The sequence below is a fragment of the Ceratotherium simum genome, chromosome 7 (assembly GCF_057802395.1).
Source record: "Ceratotherium simum simum isolate JZ-2026a chromosome 7, ASM5780239v1, whole genome shotgun sequence".
Taxonomy (NCBI): Eukaryota; Metazoa; Chordata; class Mammalia; order Perissodactyla; family Rhinocerotidae; genus Ceratotherium; species Ceratotherium simum.
In genome coordinates, this window is record NC_141906.1 from 46873597 (window position 1) to 46896313 (window position 22717).

The following is a 22717-nucleotide window of genomic DNA, read 5'->3' on the forward strand; positions in this document are numbered from 1 at the left end:
GCTAGGAAATATATGTATGTACACCACCTATGTATATACATGTTTATAATTGTTTCCATGTCTATCCATCTTTATCTATTGTCTGTCGATTTAGTGAGATGAATAATTTATTTTCATTATTAAAAAAAAAATCTTTAATGAAAAGAAATAAAGACTAATTGAAAACTTTAAGTTTTTTAGGCAAAATTTAGAGGTTTTGGCCATACGATTTGACCATATCAGACATTAAGTAATAATAACAGCAACTATTTACTAAGTGCTTACAATGTGCCAGGTATTTTTCTAAAAGCTTTGCATGCAGCATCTCATCTAGTCCTCACAATAACCCTATGAGATAATAACTCTAATATTATCTCGACTTTTCAGGTAAGTCAGGTCCATATGGAAATATTAATGCTTAATAGAAGAGAGAAGAGAGAATAATTTGGATGCTCTGGAGATAATCCAGACCTGAAATAAGGGGAGATGGTCGCGAATGGGGCCAGTGCAGCTGGAAAAGGAGAAAGGGAAGGAAATGAACATTGACGGAGGCTCCTCCTGTGTCAAGCAGTAGTGTAGGTGTTTTACATATAATCTCATTTACGAAATAGATTTGGGGAAACGTGAAAGAAGCCTCAACATGCCTTAATTACTGACTGGAATAGGGAAACCAGGGACAGAATGAAAAGAACTACTCCAGTGTCTCATGCTTGAGTGACTGAAAGTAAAACTAAAAGAAATAGGGAAACGAGAAAGCGAAGCTGGTTTTGGCTAAGAGAGTAAGTGTCAGACTTTCGAGTTGTTGAATTCGAGATGTCAGAGAAACAACACTTAACTGGAAATGTCCAACAGTTAACTAGAGCTTACTAGTTAAAGACAGAAATGAAAATCTGCAGATATGTAACAGTGATAAGCGGAGCTGTAAGAACTTGTGAGAATTTTCTAAAGCAGAATTCAAAGAGAGTAGAAATTCAAGTAAAATGGTATAAAATTGTCTTTTACATCTATTTTCATACACTGTGGTTCATACAAACAGATGTTTATAAGCGGTTTTGCTCTCATACCAAAGCATCAGACTATGAAACATAAGCTATGGAACAGACAGAAATATTCTATTTTCCCAAATCTACACATTCTAGGCTTTAAATAAACTGGAAGCATCTTGAATGGAAATATTTAAGATCTTAGAATTCTCAGGATGCTTATATCTCTTGGTATTAGCTTTATGATAACGTCATTTCTCAAAATAAATACGATATGCACAAATCCAAAGGGAGAATTTATATTTGACTCTTCTTACATAATATTAACTTTGTAACAATTTCAATTCAGGTCAAATCATCTAGACTATAAAATATGATATTTGGGATTTGTCTGAATATAACTTGGGCTTGGTAGAGTAGATGGAATATAGATAAAACAAAATAGGCCATGAGTTAATGGTTTTTGAAGCTGGGTGATGCTTACACAGGAGTTCATCATACTATTCTCTAAATTTTGTACAGGTTTGAAATTTTCCATAATAAAATGTTAAAAATCATTTATTCTAACATCCCCATTTTACAGATTAAGAAAAAGAGAATTAGAGAATTTAAGCGATATGTCTAAGATTAAACTCTTGGTTAGTGGAAGAACTAAACTATAATTCAAGTCTATCATACCAAACTGCAAATCATGTTCTAGGAATAAAGAAAATAGAAACAAAAAAGAAAAATATGTGTTTTTTAATGTAGCTTGACTACATAAATCTTTGTGTTGACTTAAGATTTTAAAAAATAATAATAGGGGCCAGCCCAGCGACATAGTGGTTAAATTCATGCGCTCCACTTTGGCGGCCTGGGGTTCACGGGTTCAGATCATGGGCACAGACCTACACACTGCTTATCAAGCCATGCTGTGGTGGCGTCCCACATACAAAACAGAAGAAGATTGGCACAGATGTTAGCTCAGTGAAAATCTTCTTCACCAAAAAAAATAAAAAAAAATAAGAAGAAGAAGAAAAACTAAATCCTTACCACTCCTATGCCTTCAAAAGCAAATACAGCAGTACCAAAAAAGAGCGGGTATTTTTTCCAACCAGCCACTATTGGAAGGTTGTGGGGATCTGGCATATTCTGGAGAAAGAAAAAAAAAATAAGACAAGTTACATCTTTACTTATTTTAAAGAATTTAAAATGAAAGAGCAAAATCATACACTTCTGAGCTCCACAACAGCAAATATGTGTTATAAAAGTGAATAATTCTTCCAATAACACTTTAAGCATCCTACGTTAAATGTAGCCAAGCTGTTAGGATTTCACTGCCAAAAGCAATTGTTTCCCTCATGCCCACACATTCCATCTGAGCTAATTGCTCCTGATTACCTGTTTCCACCTGCAAGTCCCAGGCTCTTCACACTGGGTATGGCTCCTGCCACAACAGGAAGACATAAGCATACTCAGCGTCTGAGCTGAGAGCCATATAATCAGTTATTAATCACTGCTGATGGTGTCTAATGAAATTCATTCTACACTCTACTTCCACTGCTCTTTCACTCTCTAAGATACCTGGTTCCTGACTTTGGGTTTCTAACACATAACTCTGTGCTGCTCCCTGCTACAGTCTCCTCCTGGTTTCAGTGCTTTACTCTTTGACCTGACAGTTGCCATGACCCTTATTAATTGTGCACACGCCCTGACTCTGGCTTTGACTACTTCGTCCTAACTGACATCCCTGTTCCAATTCTCACTTTCTGGAAACTCACAAACTGCATATCTTTTTCAAGATCTCTGGCTCCACAACAGCCACTTCTTCCAGCCACCCAAGTCTGGTCCCTACTCTCCTCACCATCCTGTGGTCTCTGCCCTACCTGATTAGAAGTGGAATTCAAGGCTAAGGAAAGAGGATGAACAAAGAACCTGAAGTGTGAAGCACACAGATAATTTGGGGACAAGAGAGGTCTAGAACGTCTGAAGCATAGGTAGAACTGTGTGATATAACGGTGATACATGACTAAAAACATAAACTAGGGTCAGAATGAAAAGGGTATTAAAGTATTTGGATTATTCGATAACACTAAATTGTTATTCAAGGCTCACACTGCTCCCTCTACCTAAGGGACCTCCTTTTCTGCTCCACTAACTCTTACATGTTCAGCTAAGGGGTCATGAACTCCAGAAAGCCTCATGACATCTTCCTGCCTGTCCCCTTCCACTCTTACGTGCTATAAGAGTCTACGGGTTTCGGAATTCAGGCAGCGGGGGAAATGAAACACAGATCCATCATAAGAGAGTTTGTAATGGATTGCTAATGGAGATTTTAGAACAATCACTTTGGCAGCAATATGTAAGATGGACTGGATCAGAAAAGAATAAAACAGAGATTCTCGACCTTTTTTGAGTCATTGGCCCTTTGAGAGATGAACGCTATACAGCTGCTCAGTACAAAAACGCATATATACACATAGAAACACTAAATCTTGCAAATAATTTTAAGGGATTTGAAGATCCCCTGAATCCCACCAATAAATTCTTTAAGGAAACTGAGTTAAGAATCCCCAGACTATGGGCAATCAAATCAGCTGAGGTTATTGCACACCTCAGATAAAGAGGTTCGAGACTAGTATGGTGACAGGGGACTGAAGTGGTGACAGCAAATAAAGGTTCAGAAGTGAAAGAAAATTATAAAATTACATCTATATTCCCATATCTTGTGATTGGTTCAAATCATAAAGTAAGAAACAAAACACAAATGAGTTTTTTGTTTCATGTCAGGCAGTGTACTAAGGCACGATCCTAAATCTCACAATTCTAATAGGTAGGTATTACCATCTTCAGAAGCAATGTCACAAAGCCTAGAAGCATATTCATCAAGAATCAAAACCAGATCTGACAACAATCAGAGTGCTTTCAATCTCTATGTCATATACTGTTCCAACTAAGCAGACCCCCAAAAAGAAACCAAAGTTTACTGATGGTCTCCTGTGTGACACCTATGAAGTAGGGGTCTTTACATATCATTACTTATACCTCCAAAGTCAACAAAGAATTTACTTATTAAGAAACATGACATTCAGTTAAAAACATGTTATACTTACCCTAACAACATATTGATAAATTATCACAAGACTGACAGCCATGGAAACGTTGGCAAGGAATGAAAGCACAAATAGATTCTTTAGCTCACGAATGAAGACCAAAAGAATTATAAATGGAAGAAAGCAAAGCATATATATCCTTAGGTCAATACTTCTTCTCTCACATGCATGTGATGAATTGGTACTATTCAAAACAAACGCTTTGCTCTCCAGAAATCCCTCATGAACCTATATAGGATTAGCAGGAGAATAAGAAAGAAGGGGAAAAAACTTCCATTAATTTATAATTATAAAAGAGAAATATAAAAAAATTATGGTCTATATACTCTATGATAAATTCCTTTACAATAAATAAAATATTTACATTTTTTCAAGATACTCTAGCTTCCTAGAAATATATATGTCAAATTTAAGGATAATTAAAATAGGATAATCATCTTTGCAAGATAACTTCTATCATATTGTGAAAAGAAAGTTCACTAAAAAATTATGAGGATGGATTTCCTAATTTATTTTGAAGCTTTGTGACTAACTACAATGCTCATGATCCCTGCCAAGGCTCAATCTGCTTTTGAGATAATCAAAAGTGGAAGCACACTTGTCTAGAACAGCCATTGGGTACTCTACTCCAACTTACATTCTTAGGGTAGGAAACAACCTCTAAGTACCTCTCAGAAGCGTACAGCAGTCAAAATAAAATTTAGAAATCATAGCCTAATTTTCAAACTGTTTTGTAAAGCAATTTTTTCTAAATTATCATCACTATCAATAAATATTTATTATTAATCCACTACATTCATGCATGGCCATATGCTAGACAGTAAAGTTTTGCTAGAGCAAAAAATTTCTACAGGATAAATCAACTTTACCTTAAAATTTATTCAGCCACTTCTATAAACCAATATTCAGTTTTCAAAAGAGATACAATGATTTATAGCTCTATATATTAAAAATTGTCTCTGATCAATTAATCACATAACTCAATTTACTAAAATAGAAATGAAATTATAGAGGACTTTAAAAAAAATCTTAAAAACTCACAGCAGGGGGCCAACCCCACGGTGTAGCTGTTAAGCACATGTGCTCCGCTGCTGGTGGCCCGGGGTTCGGATCCCGGGCGTGCACCGACGCACCGCTTGTCAGGCCATGCTGTAGCCACGTCCCACATAAAGTGGAGGAAGATGGGCACGGATGTTAGCCCAGGGCCAGTCTTCCTCAGCAAAAAGAGGAGGATTGGCATGGATGTTAGCTCAGGGCTGATCTTCCTCACAAAAAAAAAAAAAAATAATAACAAACCTCACAGCAGAGGTAGAGCATATCATAATTTAAATACCAGTGAAAATCTATTTGCCCCAAACACTGTACCCTCCTTTGAACACAATGATGTTATCAAGTCTCTGGATACACAAATTCTTAAGAACTAGGCCCTACAGTAATAATAGCAAGCATTTTTTGAGTACTTTCTGTGTGTCAGGTACTGAACTAAATACGTTATACAGATCTCACTGAATCCTCAAAACAACTCTCTGAGGTGGCTGGTAGTATTAATTTCAATTTATAGTTGAGGAAACTGAGGTTTAGGGAGGGTAAACAAAAATTACATAAAATCAAATCAGTAGGTGGTGGTCCCAGGATTCAAACCCAGGCCTGAGACTCCAGAATCTAGCTTGTGACAGCTACATGTTAACCCGACCAAATACCACAACTCTGAAAGGGCCCTGCCCAAGTAGCCATCCAGCCTCCAGGTGGACATCTCTCTCTGAATAGAGTAAGTACTAAGAGGCCAACAAGTCAGAGTTTAGAACAAAATTCTGATATGATTCACAATTCAAATGTTTCCTTTAATTTTACACTTATAATCCACGATAAGCAATGTTTAGTGTCACTACAAATATACACATCATCTTAAACTGCATGGAATATATCTGCTAGTTTTAGGTTATATAGGCAATTTATAACTTGTACTGGACTAACAAACTCTCAGGTTACACCATGCACCATTTAAGAAATGCACAGATCGCATTTGTCTTGTACTTGGTCATCAAAACTTTACATTTTATTTTCTATAACTTGAAATAGAAGCAAAACTGGTAATTCATATTACTTGGCTTTTAAACACATATTTTATTTGTTGGCTCAATTTTCTCAGTAACCAAATTATTTAGAGCCAAATACTTCTGTATCAAGGAAGTACCTCCAATAATCAGATTAGGTAATGATCAAAGTCAAGCTCTAACTAGGATACCTGGCAAGAGAAAAGCAGGTAAATAACCAATCTAAAAAACGGCTGTTTGAATTGTTAGGGGTTTGAAAATTTTAAATTAATTCTATCACAAATCTCTCATAATAATTTAGTATTCTTTGGCAGAAAGATGGTTATATAAATTCTCAGGATTAAAAAATAAAATAAAATGAAAATGTAGATACATACCCAGAGCAAGATTCAGGTAAACATTTGAGTCCCTTGGTGCCCTCTAGAGACAGAGATTGGCTATCTAATAGGACTTCCTATGATCTCACATGTTTACCAAAATGCAAAACACTGAAATAAATATTATAAAATAAAATTACTAATTTCAGTTGTTTCCAGTTAGAGCTCAAATTTACGAAAACCCACTATTTATTCACTTTTCAATGTTTCAGTAATTTAATGGTTAAAATTCCCAAGGCAGATTATGTACTTCAGCAAAGCTAAAATGTAGAATTAAAGCCATAATACCCTACATTTGTATATGCTTGACATTTCACAAAGGCTTTCACAAACCTTTTGTCACCTGAGCCTCACAATAAGTTTATGAGTAACGAGGAGAGATTTTGTTACTATTCCCATTATACAAATAAGGAAACTGAGGCCTGAGCAGGGATAAGAGGGTCTTGCCCAATGTGCGACTTAAAGCAGAGAGCAGGGATTTGAATTCAGATCTTCTGTCCATTCAGATCTCTCAAGACCATAGTCTTTGGCATTACTCCATTTTCTTTCTCTTACTTAATATTCCTTCCCTTCATGCAGAATTTATCTATCTGAAATTTTCTACAGTATCTTAGAGTGAGAACAGAGAGGAGCTACTATAAAACCACGATGAACTAGAGTCATCGGAAGCACTACGCTTCTTTTTCCTCTGTCAATTTTCTATAGTGGCCTCATGGGACCAAGAACAGACATGCAGTAGTTACAGAGCAGGAGGTTCACACATCTGTATGGTAACTAATCCCTAACTCTTTGATTTGATGAAATACTGCACCTTCAGTTTTATGTAGATGAAGGCAGTAATAATCTTAGTTTCTAACTGTAACAGTAGTGGTAATTGGTGAAGTTTAATCAACCAGTGTGTCTGCTATTGGAGAGTGCTATCGAATGTGAGAGAGCACCTCTGCAGAAAGGGTGAAAATCCCTGATGATGCTGTTTCAGTGCCCACCTGTCTGCTCTGCCGAGATGATGGGTTTATCATTGCTTTCCACTTCTCTCAAGTCTGACTGAATGTCCTCTTTCTTCCATGTCGCTCTTTATGCCTCAAAAGGACTTTTATCTTTATGTCTACAGCAGGCATTCTCCTTACCTTCCAGAGAGTCACTTTTTCTACCATGTCTTCTTAGGATATGTGCAAATGAGTTAAATTCTTCCTTTCAACTTTGGAAGCAACTGACAATATTTCACAGGAGAAAGTAACCAATCCTAAGCTTAGAGACATTCATTTTATGCATTTCATATACTCTTCACGTCACAAACACTTTACATACTCTTTATGTCAGATACACACACAACTAAAATCAGACAATGTCCTGTTCAGTGCTGAACAATTAACATACTGGGTGGCGGCTGTGTCAGAGACCTAGGTTTCAGCCTAACTCACATGACTTAGCACACACTGCTCATGCTTTGTGAGACTCAGTTTCCTCATTCATAAAACGAGCATAGTACTTACATTACAGAGTAGCTGTAAAGATTAAATGATATGTCATAGCTTATAAATATAAGATTATAAGGCATTATTAGCATTATTCATAAAATCGAGCTTGTTGGTAGCTCTCTTAGGAGATAATAGAAAAGATACAGTACCACCATGCTGCACAATCCTAGAAAAGCATCATTTCCATTGTCTTCTATGTAAATGACTGGTAAGATGATACGTCTTATCAGTTCTTGACAATAAACAGCCTCTTAACTGAGTTAGTAGTCCTAGGAATATGCAACTTGTGGAATTAAACACTTGTAAAATCAAAAGCACATCATCTATAATGAGTAATGCTAACGAAAGCATCAACTCTCTTATCTATAAAAGAGGTTTGATTCAATGAGCCTTTCCAACATTAAAAATCTAAGCTAGTGGCTTTAGCAAACTATGGCCCACAGACCAAATCCGGCCTACTACTTATTTTTGCAAATAAAATGTTATTGGAATACAGCCATATCTATTTGTTTATGTCTTATTGTCAATGGCTGAGTTGAGCCAAAGACCATAAGGCCTGCAAAACTGAAAATACTTATCATTTGGCCCTTTACAGAAAAAGTTTGCCAATTTTTAGTCTAAATATAAAATGAAGCATACTTTACACTCAGAAAAGTGAGTCAAATATATATTTATATATATACATATAGGTTCTTCAGAAAACATAGTCACATCATCATTTTGCATTAAAATATCTACAAGACAAGTACTACATATTACTATGCATAATACTGACTATTGCACCCTGCACATGTGGGTAATTGATAAATGTTACTGATTAAAATAATGAAGAAAAGGGGGTAAAGCAGGAATAACAAAGGCAGAATACTCGTTAAAGCACACAAAGAGGCATGCTGTGGTGGTTTTGATGGGGGAGCTTTTTTATTTCAGTGCTTTGCATGTTTGTTCAAACTGACAGTCACTCGTGACCAGTACGGCAAACCACTCCCTCTTAAAGCAAACGTTTATAACATGGAGAGAACTATAACCATTGTACATTTCTGGACATAATATCTTTTTTGACAATGGCAATAATTATTGGATTTTAGTAACGCCCATTTTTTTACTTCACTTTTTAGGCTGCTGGCTAAAGCCTTATATATCCCTTTATAAAACGTCAATGTGAAGAATATGCCCAAAACATCTGCGTATCTGCTTTTGAGATCTAAATTTCAAATAGCTAAGAATCAGCAAATTATGTCCTATTCTGTCAAAAGAATAAGCATTATTGATACAATGGCAAGAAAAGTAAAATCAACAATAATAGCAGAAATCCAACTTGCAAAAAAGAAGACTAAAGGAAAATCTACAAAGGAACTTGAGTTATGAAAGGAACACATTTTCAATTCAACCATGGTTTACTCAGAGGAAATATGATGCCATAACTATGGCATTGGAAGAAAATTATTTCAATTACTGGAGAAAAATACTTACTTGTTTTACATTTTCAGCTAAGAAGACAATATAGACACTACAGAATCCCAGCTGCGTTATCACCAGAAAAAAGTCAACCACACTCCTGAAAAGAGATACCCACAAATAAGTATCAATAAGAGTGGCTGAAATGTCAATACATATTTTCTCTTTCTAACTATTTTAAAACATTTTATAATAGTGTATATTCTTTTTGCTTCCTTAAAATAAGAAACAGACAAATTATTTATTTTCTACAAAGATCACACATTTATAATCAGTATGTCACTAGAATTATTACTGAGCAAAAGGATATTCCATTAAGTTAAAAGGCTAAAATTTTCCTGTTTATTTCTGAAATTCACTAGTTTAAGAGTATCTGCTTATAAAATGATTTCATTAAAAATTTCGTCTTTTAGATTAAGCCCATCTCTCCTACTGCTCAAGATCTCTTTCAGATTAAGCCCATCTCTCCTACTGCTCAAGATCTTTTTCAGATTAACCTAGCATATTTCCCAGCCCTCCCAGTTTCATGTCATTTACAAATATGATGAGCATGCTCTCTACTATCCAAATCATTAATAAGACTACAGAACGGGAAGGGACTGGTGGCTTGGCCCTAAATCATACCACTAGAGACTTCTCCAGTAGCTTAGCTCTGTTCTTATTTTTTAATGAAATACTCTAGAAAATTCTAGCTGTATAAAATAGTGTATGGGAGTGGGGAAGGGATATTACCAGTCAAATTAGCATTATTTGGGTATGGCGGTTAATCAAGTTACAAATTTGCCACATGTTATTAATAAACAGCCCATACTTCTCCATTTTGTTCTGGGAACACTGAGTGACTACAATAGGAAGCACTTACTAATTCATTATAGTCTCTTGTTTGACCATCAATGTCAAACTGTCGAAAAATCTAGTTTACAAATCTATAGACCCTCCTTCTCCCATTTGAAACTGGAAGGGCCCTTGCCTATCTTCATTCTTGCCATAACCCTACAGTTCTCCATGGTACCCCAGGGATCTCATTTGTAAGTATTCTTGGTACCCTAAAATGAATCTAAGTTTCTTCTCTCTGATGAATTACATTTAAGTATTCCCTTAAGATCTCTTCATCCACCTTTGATTTTAGTATCCTGCCAACAACCTTTCCAGCCACTTGTATCTCAAAGCCATTCTTCTTGACAGAAAAAAACAGACAGAGCTGCCTCTAGACTGGGACAGAAGAAGGAAGAAGATGAGGTTCTGGGGGCAAATCCTAGGATATTAGGCTCTGTTTTCTTCCTTTTCCTGCTCAGCAACTCACGGACTCTGAGCAGTTCATAAACAAACCTAACTTCCCGAAAATCCCCAGAAAAGCCCTATTTAATCATAAACTACTCTACTAACACTGTTCTTTTTCTTCTAATTTCCACCACACATATCATTTGTACCACAGTCAGCATTTTGTTGACTGCCTATGGTTATTTTTCTAGTCCTGTATTCATCCGACTTTGATTAGCCATGTCTATCAATGATAAAGTTACATAAACAATAAGATAATAAAATCAGATGGTGGTAAAATACATAGTTCAGATGTCTTATGAGCATGGAGCTAAACACCACAATTTTATGTGAAATAATGAGATCATAACTTGTTTCTTTTACTTAAAAAATTATTGAATGTGATTATGTCATAGGTTAGCCAGGTGCTTTATAAATATCATTTTATTTAAACTACTATAATAATCCTGTGAAGTATTAAAAACTCATTTGAAAGTGAGAAAACCAAAACAAAATGATAAATAATTTGACCCAGGTGATAAAATTGAAAAATGGTATAGTTGAGATTTGAACCCAAGTTTGTCTAACTCTAAAGATTATGTTTATTCCCTCAACTTTATCATACTTCTATTCATGTATCTTGTCAAATACTTAAAATTAATGTAATTTAGATAACCAGATATTAATAACATAGCAAGTACTTACCGTCCCCATGCTGCTTGCTTCTGAAGACAATTCCAAGGACTTATTTCCATAGCAAAACTCACAGTGTCACTATAACCTAATGTTGACTTTTTAAACCTGTAATTTAATGACATACATGCATACAAAAAGGAAAAATTTTAAGTTGGTCCATAAATCTATCCCTTGAAAAGAACATCAAATAAATAGGAATTAATGAATGCAGGGCTATGAACTGACAGTTTTCGAAATTTCAAGATCTACATACTCCTATAGCACATCTCATGAAATTTTAAAATTTTAAATTTGTCCTTTTTACCAATATATAAGTTTTTATCTACTATTAAAGTTTATATAATTGTAGAATTCATATAACGTAATACTTGTGCTTCACTGATTTAAACATTTCAATTACCTAAAAACATCAACTACATTGTTCATGTCTAAATTATTCCATTCTTAGAATAGCATTATTTAATATATCTGTATAGGGCTTTATGATATATTCGATACATTTTCACATAAACTATCTTATTTAAGCCTCAAAATAGCCCCATGAGGTAAGTAGTATTTCTCCATGTTCTCTCTCCCACTTTTTTTTTTCAAGGAAACATTGTTATTTAAAGATCATAAAATGACTTGCCCAAAGTTTTAAGAACATTTAACAACAAAAAAAAGAGTTAAGATTAGAAGATTAGTTTACTAGAAAATGAAATATTTATTTTCCAAAAGTTGATCCATTGTCCGATAGAATCATTTCATGATACAAAAATAAAGAAAAAAGAATATTACTTTATTGACTACCAACCCACATATCAGCAAAGAGCATCAAAGGCATTATATCCAAAACTCAATTACTAACAAATTGAAGACCATTACGTTATAACTACACGTAGCACTGCTGCCTCCATTTCCCCCATATATCCTCCTCTATTTTTTTCACTTACACTGAATAAAAGAAACCATTCTGTTTTACTAATAAGGCTATATTTTAAGAGAAATAAGTACATTCTGACCAGATTTCGACCATATGAAATGCTACCTTTTTCCATATTCACTATCTTAGATTTGGCTATATAATAGATTACAGGAAATACAACTGCTGGTTGCAAAGCACAGCAGAAATATAGGACATCTGATGCTTTCAATAAATATATAGCTTTAAAATAAATTAAATAGACTTAACGAATCCACATTTACCTCTGACATAGAAAGTGACTGCAACGTACCAAAATGTGCATACAGTGAACAGAAATAATTCCTATAAACACAAGGCTGATTGGTCCAAGCTGTGGGGGAAAAAATTTTATAAAATTTAAATATTTGAGTTTAACAAAAATTAAGTTGTCTTATAAGCCATGAGACAATGGACACTCACTTGCAGTGAATAAATATTTGTTAGACAAAATGATTAAACAGTCATTTGCATGAAGGAAAAGGAATAAACTTGACACAGAAAGATTTTCAGTAATACTTAAGACAACCACATATAATTCCATCTTATGAACTTGGCTATCCAAATCTATAAATATAGAGTATAGATAAGCAACAAAGTACGATAGAATACAACATCATATTTAACATCAGATGGCAAGTTTAAGACTATCAGTGTTCCACCATTATAACTATTTGCAACTATGAATCATTACCTAAATGACTAAAAAGCACTATATCAATCTGGGATTGTGGGCAATCCACTTCTACAGATTGCTTGTTGAGCACTTACTATGTGTGAGGAACTGTGACTGGAAAATAATTGTTTGAAAAGGTGGCACATAAAAAATTTCAAGTATTTACTCTAAAATTAAACTGATGCCTGGATTACTGAGAGACAGACAAAATACTGTCAAAGTTCATTTTTATAATCAGAAATTTTTAAGTTTCTCCAAATTAGTTTCTCTGCATGGACAAAGTCAAATGCAGAGAAAGGTGATATTAAAACTGTTTTCTAGAAAACTGGTCAGTTAAAAAAAAAGGTTAAGGGCCGGCCTGGTGGTGCAACAGTTAAGTGCGCGCGTTCTGCTGCGGCGGCCCAGGGTTCGCAGGTTTGGATCTCGGGCGTGTACCAATGCACCGCTTGTCAAGCCATGCTGTGGTGGCGTCCCATATAAAGTGGAGGAAGATGGGCATGGATGTTAGCCCAGGGACAATCTTCCTCAGCAAAGGGGAGCACTGGCATCAGATGTTAGCTCAGGGCAGATCTTCCTCATCAAAAAAAAAAAAAAAAAGGTAAATATAATTTCATTACTTCATAAGTGAATTTTCTCCCCATCGAGATTCTCTGTAATTGCAATAACTGGTTCTAACCATACCTTGAATACGTGTCTTCAAAAGATATTGTTAAGCCTTTTCTTAACTATTATTCTTTAAATCTGAAAAATACATATTTTGTTCTAAATCTAAAAAACTATAAAATTTCACCAATACAAATAACCTTCTCTATAAATATATTTGTTGATATGAGTACATTGCTTAAATCCCTGAAAATCCAAAAGAATAATAAGATTTAACCATACCTGGAAAAACCAAATACTGTTTTAGGATCTTTCTGTCAAATATTATAAGTAATTAAGTAGAAATGAAAATAGTAATTAATTCTTGTTTTTTGTTAGATATTATCATAGTTCACATAACTTTATCAATACAATGGCTAAATGATTATCTAATTGACATCTGACCAGGTTATATTTGACTAGGCCAGGTGTTAACTTGTGGTAATTTCTGCTGTAAATTAAGACTGATAGTTTTCAGTGTATAGGTCTTTCACCTCCTTGGTTAAATTTATTCCTAAACACTTTATTCTTTTTGTTGCGATTACAAATGGGATCATATTCTTAAGAAATTACCAAAAGAAATCGAAGAAGACATAAAGAAACGGAAAGATATTCCATGCTCATGGACTGGAAGAATAAACATAGCCAAAATGTCCATATAACCTAACGGAATCTACAGATTCAGTGCAATCCCAATCAGAATCCCAATGACATTCTTCATGGAAATAGAACAAAGAATCCTAAAATTTATATGGAACAACAAAAGAAGCAGAATAGCCAAAGCAATCCTGAAAAAAAAGAACACAGCTGGAGGCATCACAATCCCTGACTTCAAAATATACTACAAAGCTATAGTAATCAAAGCAGCGTAGTTCTGGCACAAAAATGACACACAGATCAATGGAACAGTAGTGAAAGCCCAGGAACAAAACAACTCATCTATGGACAGTTAATAGTCAACAAAGGAACCAAGAATATACAATGGAGAAAGAAAGTCTCTTCAATAAATGGTGCTGGGAAAACTGGACAGCCACATGCAAAAGAATGAAACTAGACCATACTCTTATACCATACACAAAAATTAACTCAAAATGGATTAAAGACTTGAATATAAGACCTGAAACCATAAAACTCCTAGAAGAAAATATAGGCAGTACATTCTTTGACATCGGTCTTAGCAGCATCTTTTTGAATTCCATGTCACTCAGGCAAGGGAAACAAAAGAAAAAAACAAACAAATGGGACTACATCAGACTAAAACCTTCTGCACAGCAAAGGAAACCATCAACAAAAGACAACCCACTAACTGGGAGAAAATATTAGCAAATTGTATATCTGACAAGGGGTTAACTTCTAAAATGCATAAAGAACTCATACAACTCAACAACAAAAAGACAAACAACCCGATCAAAAAATTGGCAGAGGATATGAACTGACATTTTTCCAAAGAAATATACGGATGGCCAACAGGCACATGAAAAGATGTTCAACATCACTAATTATTAGGGAAATGCAAATTAAAACTACAATGAGATATCACCTCACACCCATTGGAATCGCTATAATTAACAAAGCAAGAAATAACAAGTGTTGGAGAGGATGTGGAGAAAAGGGAACCCTCATACACTGCTTGTGGGAATGCAAATTGGTGCAGCCACTATGGAAAACAGCATGGGGATTTCTCAAAAAATTAAAAATAGAAAAACCATACAATCCAGTTATCCCACTACTGAGTATTTATCTAAAGAACATGAAATCAATAATACAAAGAGATCTATGCACTCCTATGTTCACTGTAGCATTATTCACAATAGCCAAGACACGGAAACAACCAAAGTGCCCATCAACTGATGAATGGATAAAGAAGACATGGTATACATGTATAGTAGAATACTACTCAGCCATAAAAAAGACAAAATCGTCCCCTTCACCACAACATGGATAGACCTTGAGGGTATTATGTTAAGTGAAATAAACTAGACAGAGAGAGACAAACACCATATTTTTCACTCATATGTGAAAGATAAACAAACACATGGATAAAGAGAACAGATTAGTGGTTACCAGAGGGGAAGGGGGTGGGGGAGGATGGGAGAAAGGGGTAAAGGGGCACATAAGTATGGTGATGGATAAAAACGAGACTATTTGTGGTGAGCACGATGTAGTCAATACAGAAACTGATATATAATAATGTACACCAGAAATCACACAATTTTATAAACCAATATGACCTTAATAAAATAAAAAATAAAAATAAATTTAAAAAGACTGATAACTGTACCTTAACTAGAGATTACAAAGATAAGTCTTACCACTATGCCTGCATTTTTTATTGCCAAGGGAAGTCCTAAAAGGCCAGTTCCAATATTTCCTTTAAGAAGATGCATAAGAGTTTGTACAAATCTGAAAAGTAAAAGTTGTAAGACAAACATTTTAGAACAAAGGTATTACAATCACATGATCATGGTTTTAGCATTAGAAGGGAACTGAAAATTAATCTAGGCAAGGCACCAAATAACATTTCATTCAACCAGAAGTTGAATGGGCCAGAAGTCCTATTTGGTTCAAGTCCTATCCTTGCCACTTAAAAGTAAAACATCGAGGGTTATTATGGAGATTAAATGAGATATTTACATGAAAGTATTTTTGTACATATTAAAGTAATATAGAAAAGGTGACTTTCTCATAAGATTCTTTGCTGCTATGATATTTACAACAATGGTGAAGAATGTATATGGCTAGGCTATGTAAGACAGAGCAATTTATTGACACTGTCTATGTAATCATGATACTAAAGATATTTGATCTATAATTATAAACCTTACAGGAAGTTAATTAAAAGAAAAAACATACAAGTTTTAAAACTACATGTATCATCAGGTAAGATAAATACTAATGAACTTTTAGAGATCATGAACTCCCTAAAGGATTGCACCTAAGAAAAGTTACCAAGAGGCACCTGAAGGAAGTCTCTCAACCAAGAAAAAATAAATTAAACTAGGAAGAATAGCACAAATTTTAAACATATGAAACAAAAATGCTTGCTTAAAAACGTTTTTTAGTTTACACTATTCTTTTAATCAATTAAAATGTTACCTTGCTTAATCATTAAATTACTATTAGAATAAGAACTTACTCAAATCATTAACGATGACAAAAAAACAAAAAAGGTTTGAAAAGGGTTCCACTGCTTTTCTACCCCCATGACTTGTTTCATACCATCCACTCCACATAAAGAAGTATTTACTACCTCACACTGTCTAACTCCTAACCATTTCAGAAGCCTCTTCTTGTAAAATTTCTGTTCCTCTCAATCAGATCTCTCTTCTTGCAAGATCCATAGCATCTGATATGTATCATCACTGTAGTAACCCCCATACACTGCGCTGTAATTTAGATATATCTCTTCTTTCCTAAATAGACTATAAACACCTTGGGGTGGGGACTACATCTTATTCATCTTCTTGTCTTCTGTAGTATCTAGTAAAGTGCCTTGCCTACAGAAGACAATTACAAAATACGTACTGAATGAAAAGAAAAGGAGTCATATAAACCGTAACACTTACGAAATACCCTCTTGATCGTCAAGCTGGTAATGCTTTTGAACAGGCAGGAGCTCTTGCTCATGTTCTTCATCTGATGTCCCATCAAAATTCTGCTCATTTATTAAGGGCCTCATTACATCCATATCTTTAAAAAGAAAAATAAAGTGTCATTGTTTCACTATCATTTAAAAAATTGGGTTAAAGCTGGTATAAATGAATTTTTTAAAAGTAGGACATACCACGTGTACTCACCTTTACTATTTTCACCCTAAGCTAATACATATTAATACCCTGAATTTTATTATATTTAAAAAGAAACAACTAGGGGCCAGCTTGGTGGCGTAGTGGTTAAGTTCACGCACTCCACTTCAGCAGCCCAGGGTTCACAGGTTTGGATTCCGGGCGCAGACCTACAGACCGCTCATCAAGCCATCCTGTGGATATGTCCCACAGAAAAAAAATAGAGGAAAGATTGGCACAAATGTTAGCTCAGTGGCAATCTTCCTCAAACAGATAGAGGGAGATTGGCAACAGATGTTAGCTCAGGGCCAATCTTACATACCAAAAAAAGAAAGAAACAACTAGACTTACTTGCTGGATATTTTGTTTGGTCTAAGCAGCGCAAAGTGAAAGCATAAGTATTCAATGCAAAATTTTTCTGCTTTGTCTACATGAGGTTTATAGTAAATGATCACAGAATTATGGGATAAAAAATGTGAAGAAATAATCAAATGAATGTTCATCTCATGTTAGCTCAAATCATACAGCACACATAAATAGCAATCATATTTTTAAATACTTTATGAAAATTATAAAGTGATGCCAATTTTACAATTTTAGCATCAAAATTTGCTCTTATATCTGACAATTTCTGGCATGATTTTGCTCCTTTCAGGGAAAAAGACAACACTAGACATCACTGTCTGTCTTGTTCTAGCAAAATTCACTTAACTCGAATTTATTAGATGACTGACAAGCATCAGTAAGGGCTGAAGTACAAGATATTTTAAAGAAATGAAAGTTTGTTCCATTCAAATACATAAAACAAACCTACGTAACAGGGAACTAGAGTAACCTAAATGCTTTAGTTGGGAATGACTGACTGACATGTAACTTTTAAAAATTTTTTATTTTGGAATAATTTCAAACTTACATTAAATTTGCAAGAATGGTACCAAAAAAACTCTTATGTTATCCTTTACAGAATCACCAATTTTTAACACTTGGCCACGTTTGCTTTTTCTCTCTCAAATGTGTATCACTTTTTATGAACTATTTGAGAGTAGGTTACATATATCATGCCACTTTTCCTTACCATTAGCATGTATTCCCTAAGAACAAGAATATTTTCTTGAATATTCACATTACAGTTATCAAATTCAGGTAGTTTAATATCGATACAACACTTTTATTTAACCTACATTCCATATTCCAACTTCATCAACTGTACCAATAAAGTTCTCTTAGCAACTTTTTTTCAGTGCAGGATCAGGTATTGCCTTTACTTGAGTTATTCTGCTGGTTACCTTTGCCATTATATCCTTTATGATGCCCTTAATCCCCTTTTTTTCTTAATCTTTTACTATCTTGTTTATTAGTTTTAAATGGTATCCTCTGAATTCCACTGATTACCTATACAACAATTAATGGTCTTATTCTACTTTTGCCTTTCTCTCTCTTATTCTCTCATTTTTTAGTAGTATTCTTTCTACTTTGGCAATATTTATGATGCTTTATATACTGTTATTCCAATCATATCCCCACCCATGTCTTAGACTTATATCTCTAATCAATATATTAAATGCTTGACATCAGTCCTCTGCCAAAGTTTCCTCAATCATCCCTTGACTGGAGGTTCATTCTGTTGTAGAAGGTACATTAGAATGACGTGTAGGGCTTGCTAAAACACAAATTGATGTACTTTACCCCAATGCTTTTGATTCAGCAGGTCTGGGACGGGCCTGAGAATATGCATTTTTAACAAGTTCCCAGGTGATTCTGATGTTGCTGATCTGGGGACCACACTTTGAGAACTACTGCTCTAGCAGAATCCTCAGGAAGGGCTCATGGGCACAGTATTCCCTGAGTTTTTGCATGTTTTAAACTGTTTTTCTATAGCCTTGATATGAAGGACAGCTAGATATAACATCCTTGGCTCACACTTTCTGTGCTTGCGTTTCTTGAAAATGCTGCTCCATAATCGCCTGGCTTTGTATGCTACTCTTGAGAAGTCTGATGCCAGACTAATTTTCTCAGCCATTATGTAATCTGTTCTTTTTGCTTGAGGTCCTGAGGACTTTTTCTTTGTCTTTAAAGTCTAATGGTTTTACTGTGATACGTCTTGGCGTTGAGCATTCTGAGTCAATTTTCCCAGGGACACAGCTGATATGTGGATTTAGGTTTTCTCTTATTCTGAAAAATTTTCTTGGATTATAGCTTTAAATATTTTAGTTCAAATATTTTGTTTTTCTTCTTTAGAGACCCCAATTACATGTCGGATCTTCCTTGACTGTATCCCATTTCAACCACTTTCTCTTTGACCCTGTTGATGTCCTTCTTTACCTTATTTAAATTCTTCTTTGAAATTCAATGAGTCTATTAAATTGTCATTTCAATATATTCTCCCTTGGACATCTTATAATTTATTCTTTATGATTTTCCCTATTGCTAGGTATTTCATGGACAGGGATCCTAGTTTGAGAGTATTCCCTTCTGTCAACATAGTGAAGTTTGGTTTATTTTGATGATGTGAGTTATTAGGGGTGATAGGGAGAAACTGGCTTGTCTTCTGGTTCTCTTTCATTTCTGCATGATCTTCAATTTTCCCCACTACTTCCTTCTTCCTCTTCACTCCCAGGTATCTGATGGGAATTTCCACTGCTCTTTTTATCTCCTCCTCCTCTAGAAGTAATGTTTTGCCAAGGCTGCCCCCTCTATTCCCCCTGATGTTCAAATTCCTTCCCTGTACTCAGTGCTGTGAATCACCAACTCCCAGACCGGACCTCTGTTTAGACTTTTAACATTTTAGTTTATAATTTCTCTTTGTGAGGGAGATTTTCACTGTGCTTCTTCCAAGCTTCCTGCTCCCCTCTCTTCTTTTCAACAGAGATTCTAAGACCCCTCTCTCACTCTCTATGTTGTTTACTTTTCTATTTATAGATAATTTGAAGTTTGTGGTATTCTTGGTCTCCTAGTAATGCTAAAAGAATAATTTCACGAATGGGTTCAGTTGTGTCCTTGTTGAATTAACAGGTTTTGGGGGAGGATATGTGGAGAGATTAGGATTTAGGCAGCCATCATTATGCCAGAAAGCCAGTCCTGGTGGTCTAGTGGTTAAGATTCAGCACTCTCACCACCACGGCCTGGGTTCAGTCAGGGAACCACACCACCCATCTGTCGGTTGTCATACTGTGGCAGCTGCATGTTGCTGGGATGCTGAAAGCTACACCACCGGTATTTCAAATACCAGCAGAGTCACCCATGGCAGATAGGTTTTAGCAGAGCTTCTAGACTAAGACAAACTAGCAAGAAGGATTTGGCCTTCCACTTCTGAAAGACTGGCTATGAAAACCCTATGAATAGCAGTGGAGCATTGTCTGATACAGCGCTGGAAGGTGAGAGGATGGTGCAAAAAGATCAGACAGGGTTGCACTCTGCTGCATACAGCGTCCCTAGGAGTTGGATTCAAATCCTCGGCACTAACAACAACATTATCCCAGTGCTAACTGGAACTCAGCACAACAGTTTTTCATAAGTTATGCTTTAAGGTATTGGAAGATGCTTTAGCTTTGTAATATATTTTTTGTAATATATTTTGAAATCAGGAATTGTGATCAGCTTTGTTCTTCTTTTTCAAGATTGTCTTGGCTACCTGGAGTCTTTTAAAACTAAAACAGTATGTTATTGGCATAAAGACAGACATGTAAACCAATGGAACAGAATAGAGAGCCCAGAAATAAATCTATGCATATACGGTCAACAGATTTTCGACAAGGGTGCCAAGAACACACAATGGGGAAAAGACAGTCTCTTCAACAAACGGTGCTGGTAACTGGATAGCTACATGCAAAAGAATGAAACTGAATCTTTATCTTATACTATACACAAAAAATCAACTCAAAATGGATTAAACACTTAAATGTAAAATCGAAACTTGTAAAACTCCTACAAGAAAACATAGGGAGAAAGCTCCAGACACTGGTTTTGGCAATGATTTCATGGATATGACACCAAAAGCAGAGGTGAAAAAAGCAAAAATTGACAAGTGGGACTACATCAAACTAAAAAGCTTCTGTATAGCAAAGGAAATAATTAACAGAGTGAAAAGCCAGCCTACAGAATGAGAGAATATATCTGCAAACCGTATATCTAATAAGGGGTAATTTCCAAAATATACAAGGCACTCCTACAACTCAAGAGCAAAAAAACTAATAATCCAATTAATAAATTGGCTAAAGATTTGAATAGACATTTCTCCAAAGAAGACACACAAATGGCCAACAGGTATAAGAAAAGATACTCAATGTCACCAATCATTAAGGAAATGCAAATCAAAACCACAATGAGATATCACTTCATACCTGTTAGGGTGGCCATTATCAAAACAACAAACAGTTAACAAGGGTTGGCAAGGATGTGGAGAAACTGGAATCCTTGTACACAGTTGATGGGAATGCAAAATGTTGCAGCTGCTATGGAAAACAGTATGGAGATTCCTCAGAAAATGAAAAACAGAACTACTATATGACCCAGCAATCCCACTTCTGGATATTTATCCAAAAGAACTGAAATCAGGAGCTTCAAGAAATATTAGCACTCTCATGTTCACTGCAACGCTATTCACAATAGCCAAGATGTGGAAACAACCTATAAATGTCCATAGACAAACGAATGGATAAAGAAAATAGGGTATATATATATATATATACAGCTGAAAATTATTTAGCCTTAAAATAAAAGGAAATCTTGCAATATGCAACAACATGGATGAACCTTGAAGACACTACGCTAAATGAAATAAGCCAGTCACATAAATTCAAATCTGGCATAATTCTATCCATAAGAGGTATCTAAAACAGTCCTACTCATAGAAGCAAAGAAGAAAGTGGTGGTTGCCAGGGCTTGGTGGGAGGAGGAAATGGGGAGTTGTTAGTTAACATGTATAAAATTTCAGTTATACAAGATAAATATGTTCTAGAGATCTGATGTACAACATTGTGCCTATAGATAAAAACATTGTATTGTACACTTGAAAGTCTGTTGAGAGAGTAGACCTCATGTTAAGTGTTCATACTACAATTTAAAAAGCAAGATATTGGAAGATGTTTGAAATTAGTCTATTCTTAAGTCATTTAAATATTATTCCTCTAATAATGTTACTGATATGTGTAAAGAAAAATCCACTGAATTATCAAAAGTTCCAAATTCCTGGAGTCTAAATAAATGAGGATTTTCTATAATTCGAAGTCCCCAACTTTTGTCTTTGGGTGGTTTTTCTAACCCTTTAATCTTTGAGACATTCTCTATAGATTATTTTG

General features: G+C 35.0%; 1 protein-coding gene across 3 annotated transcripts in view; it reads right to left on the reverse strand.

The window, feature by feature from the left end:
* The window catches only part of SLC36A4 (solute carrier family 36 member 4), a 55594-nt gene that overhangs the window by 20994 nt on the left and 11883 nt on the right, over positions 1 to 22717 (reverse strand). For 2 of the 3 annotated variants that reach the window (XM_087433576.1, XM_087433577.1), the window contains exons 2-8: positions 17202 to 17325; positions 15948 to 16038; positions 12563 to 12651; positions 11387 to 11482; positions 9437 to 9521; positions 4055 to 4282; positions 1995 to 2093 (exon numbers count right to left, since the gene is read on the reverse strand). In XM_087433576.1, coding sequence (XP_087289702.1) covers positions 1995 to 2093; positions 4055 to 4282; positions 9437 to 9521; positions 11387 to 11482; positions 12563 to 12651; positions 15948 to 16038; positions 17202 to 17325 — 812 coding nt within the window. Of the gene's footprint in view, positions 1 to 1994; positions 2094 to 4054; positions 4283 to 9436; positions 9522 to 11386; positions 11483 to 12562; positions 12652 to 15947; positions 16039 to 17201; positions 17326 to 22717 lie in introns of those variants that run through there. The other variant, XM_014785247.2, reaches the window with a different exon arrangement.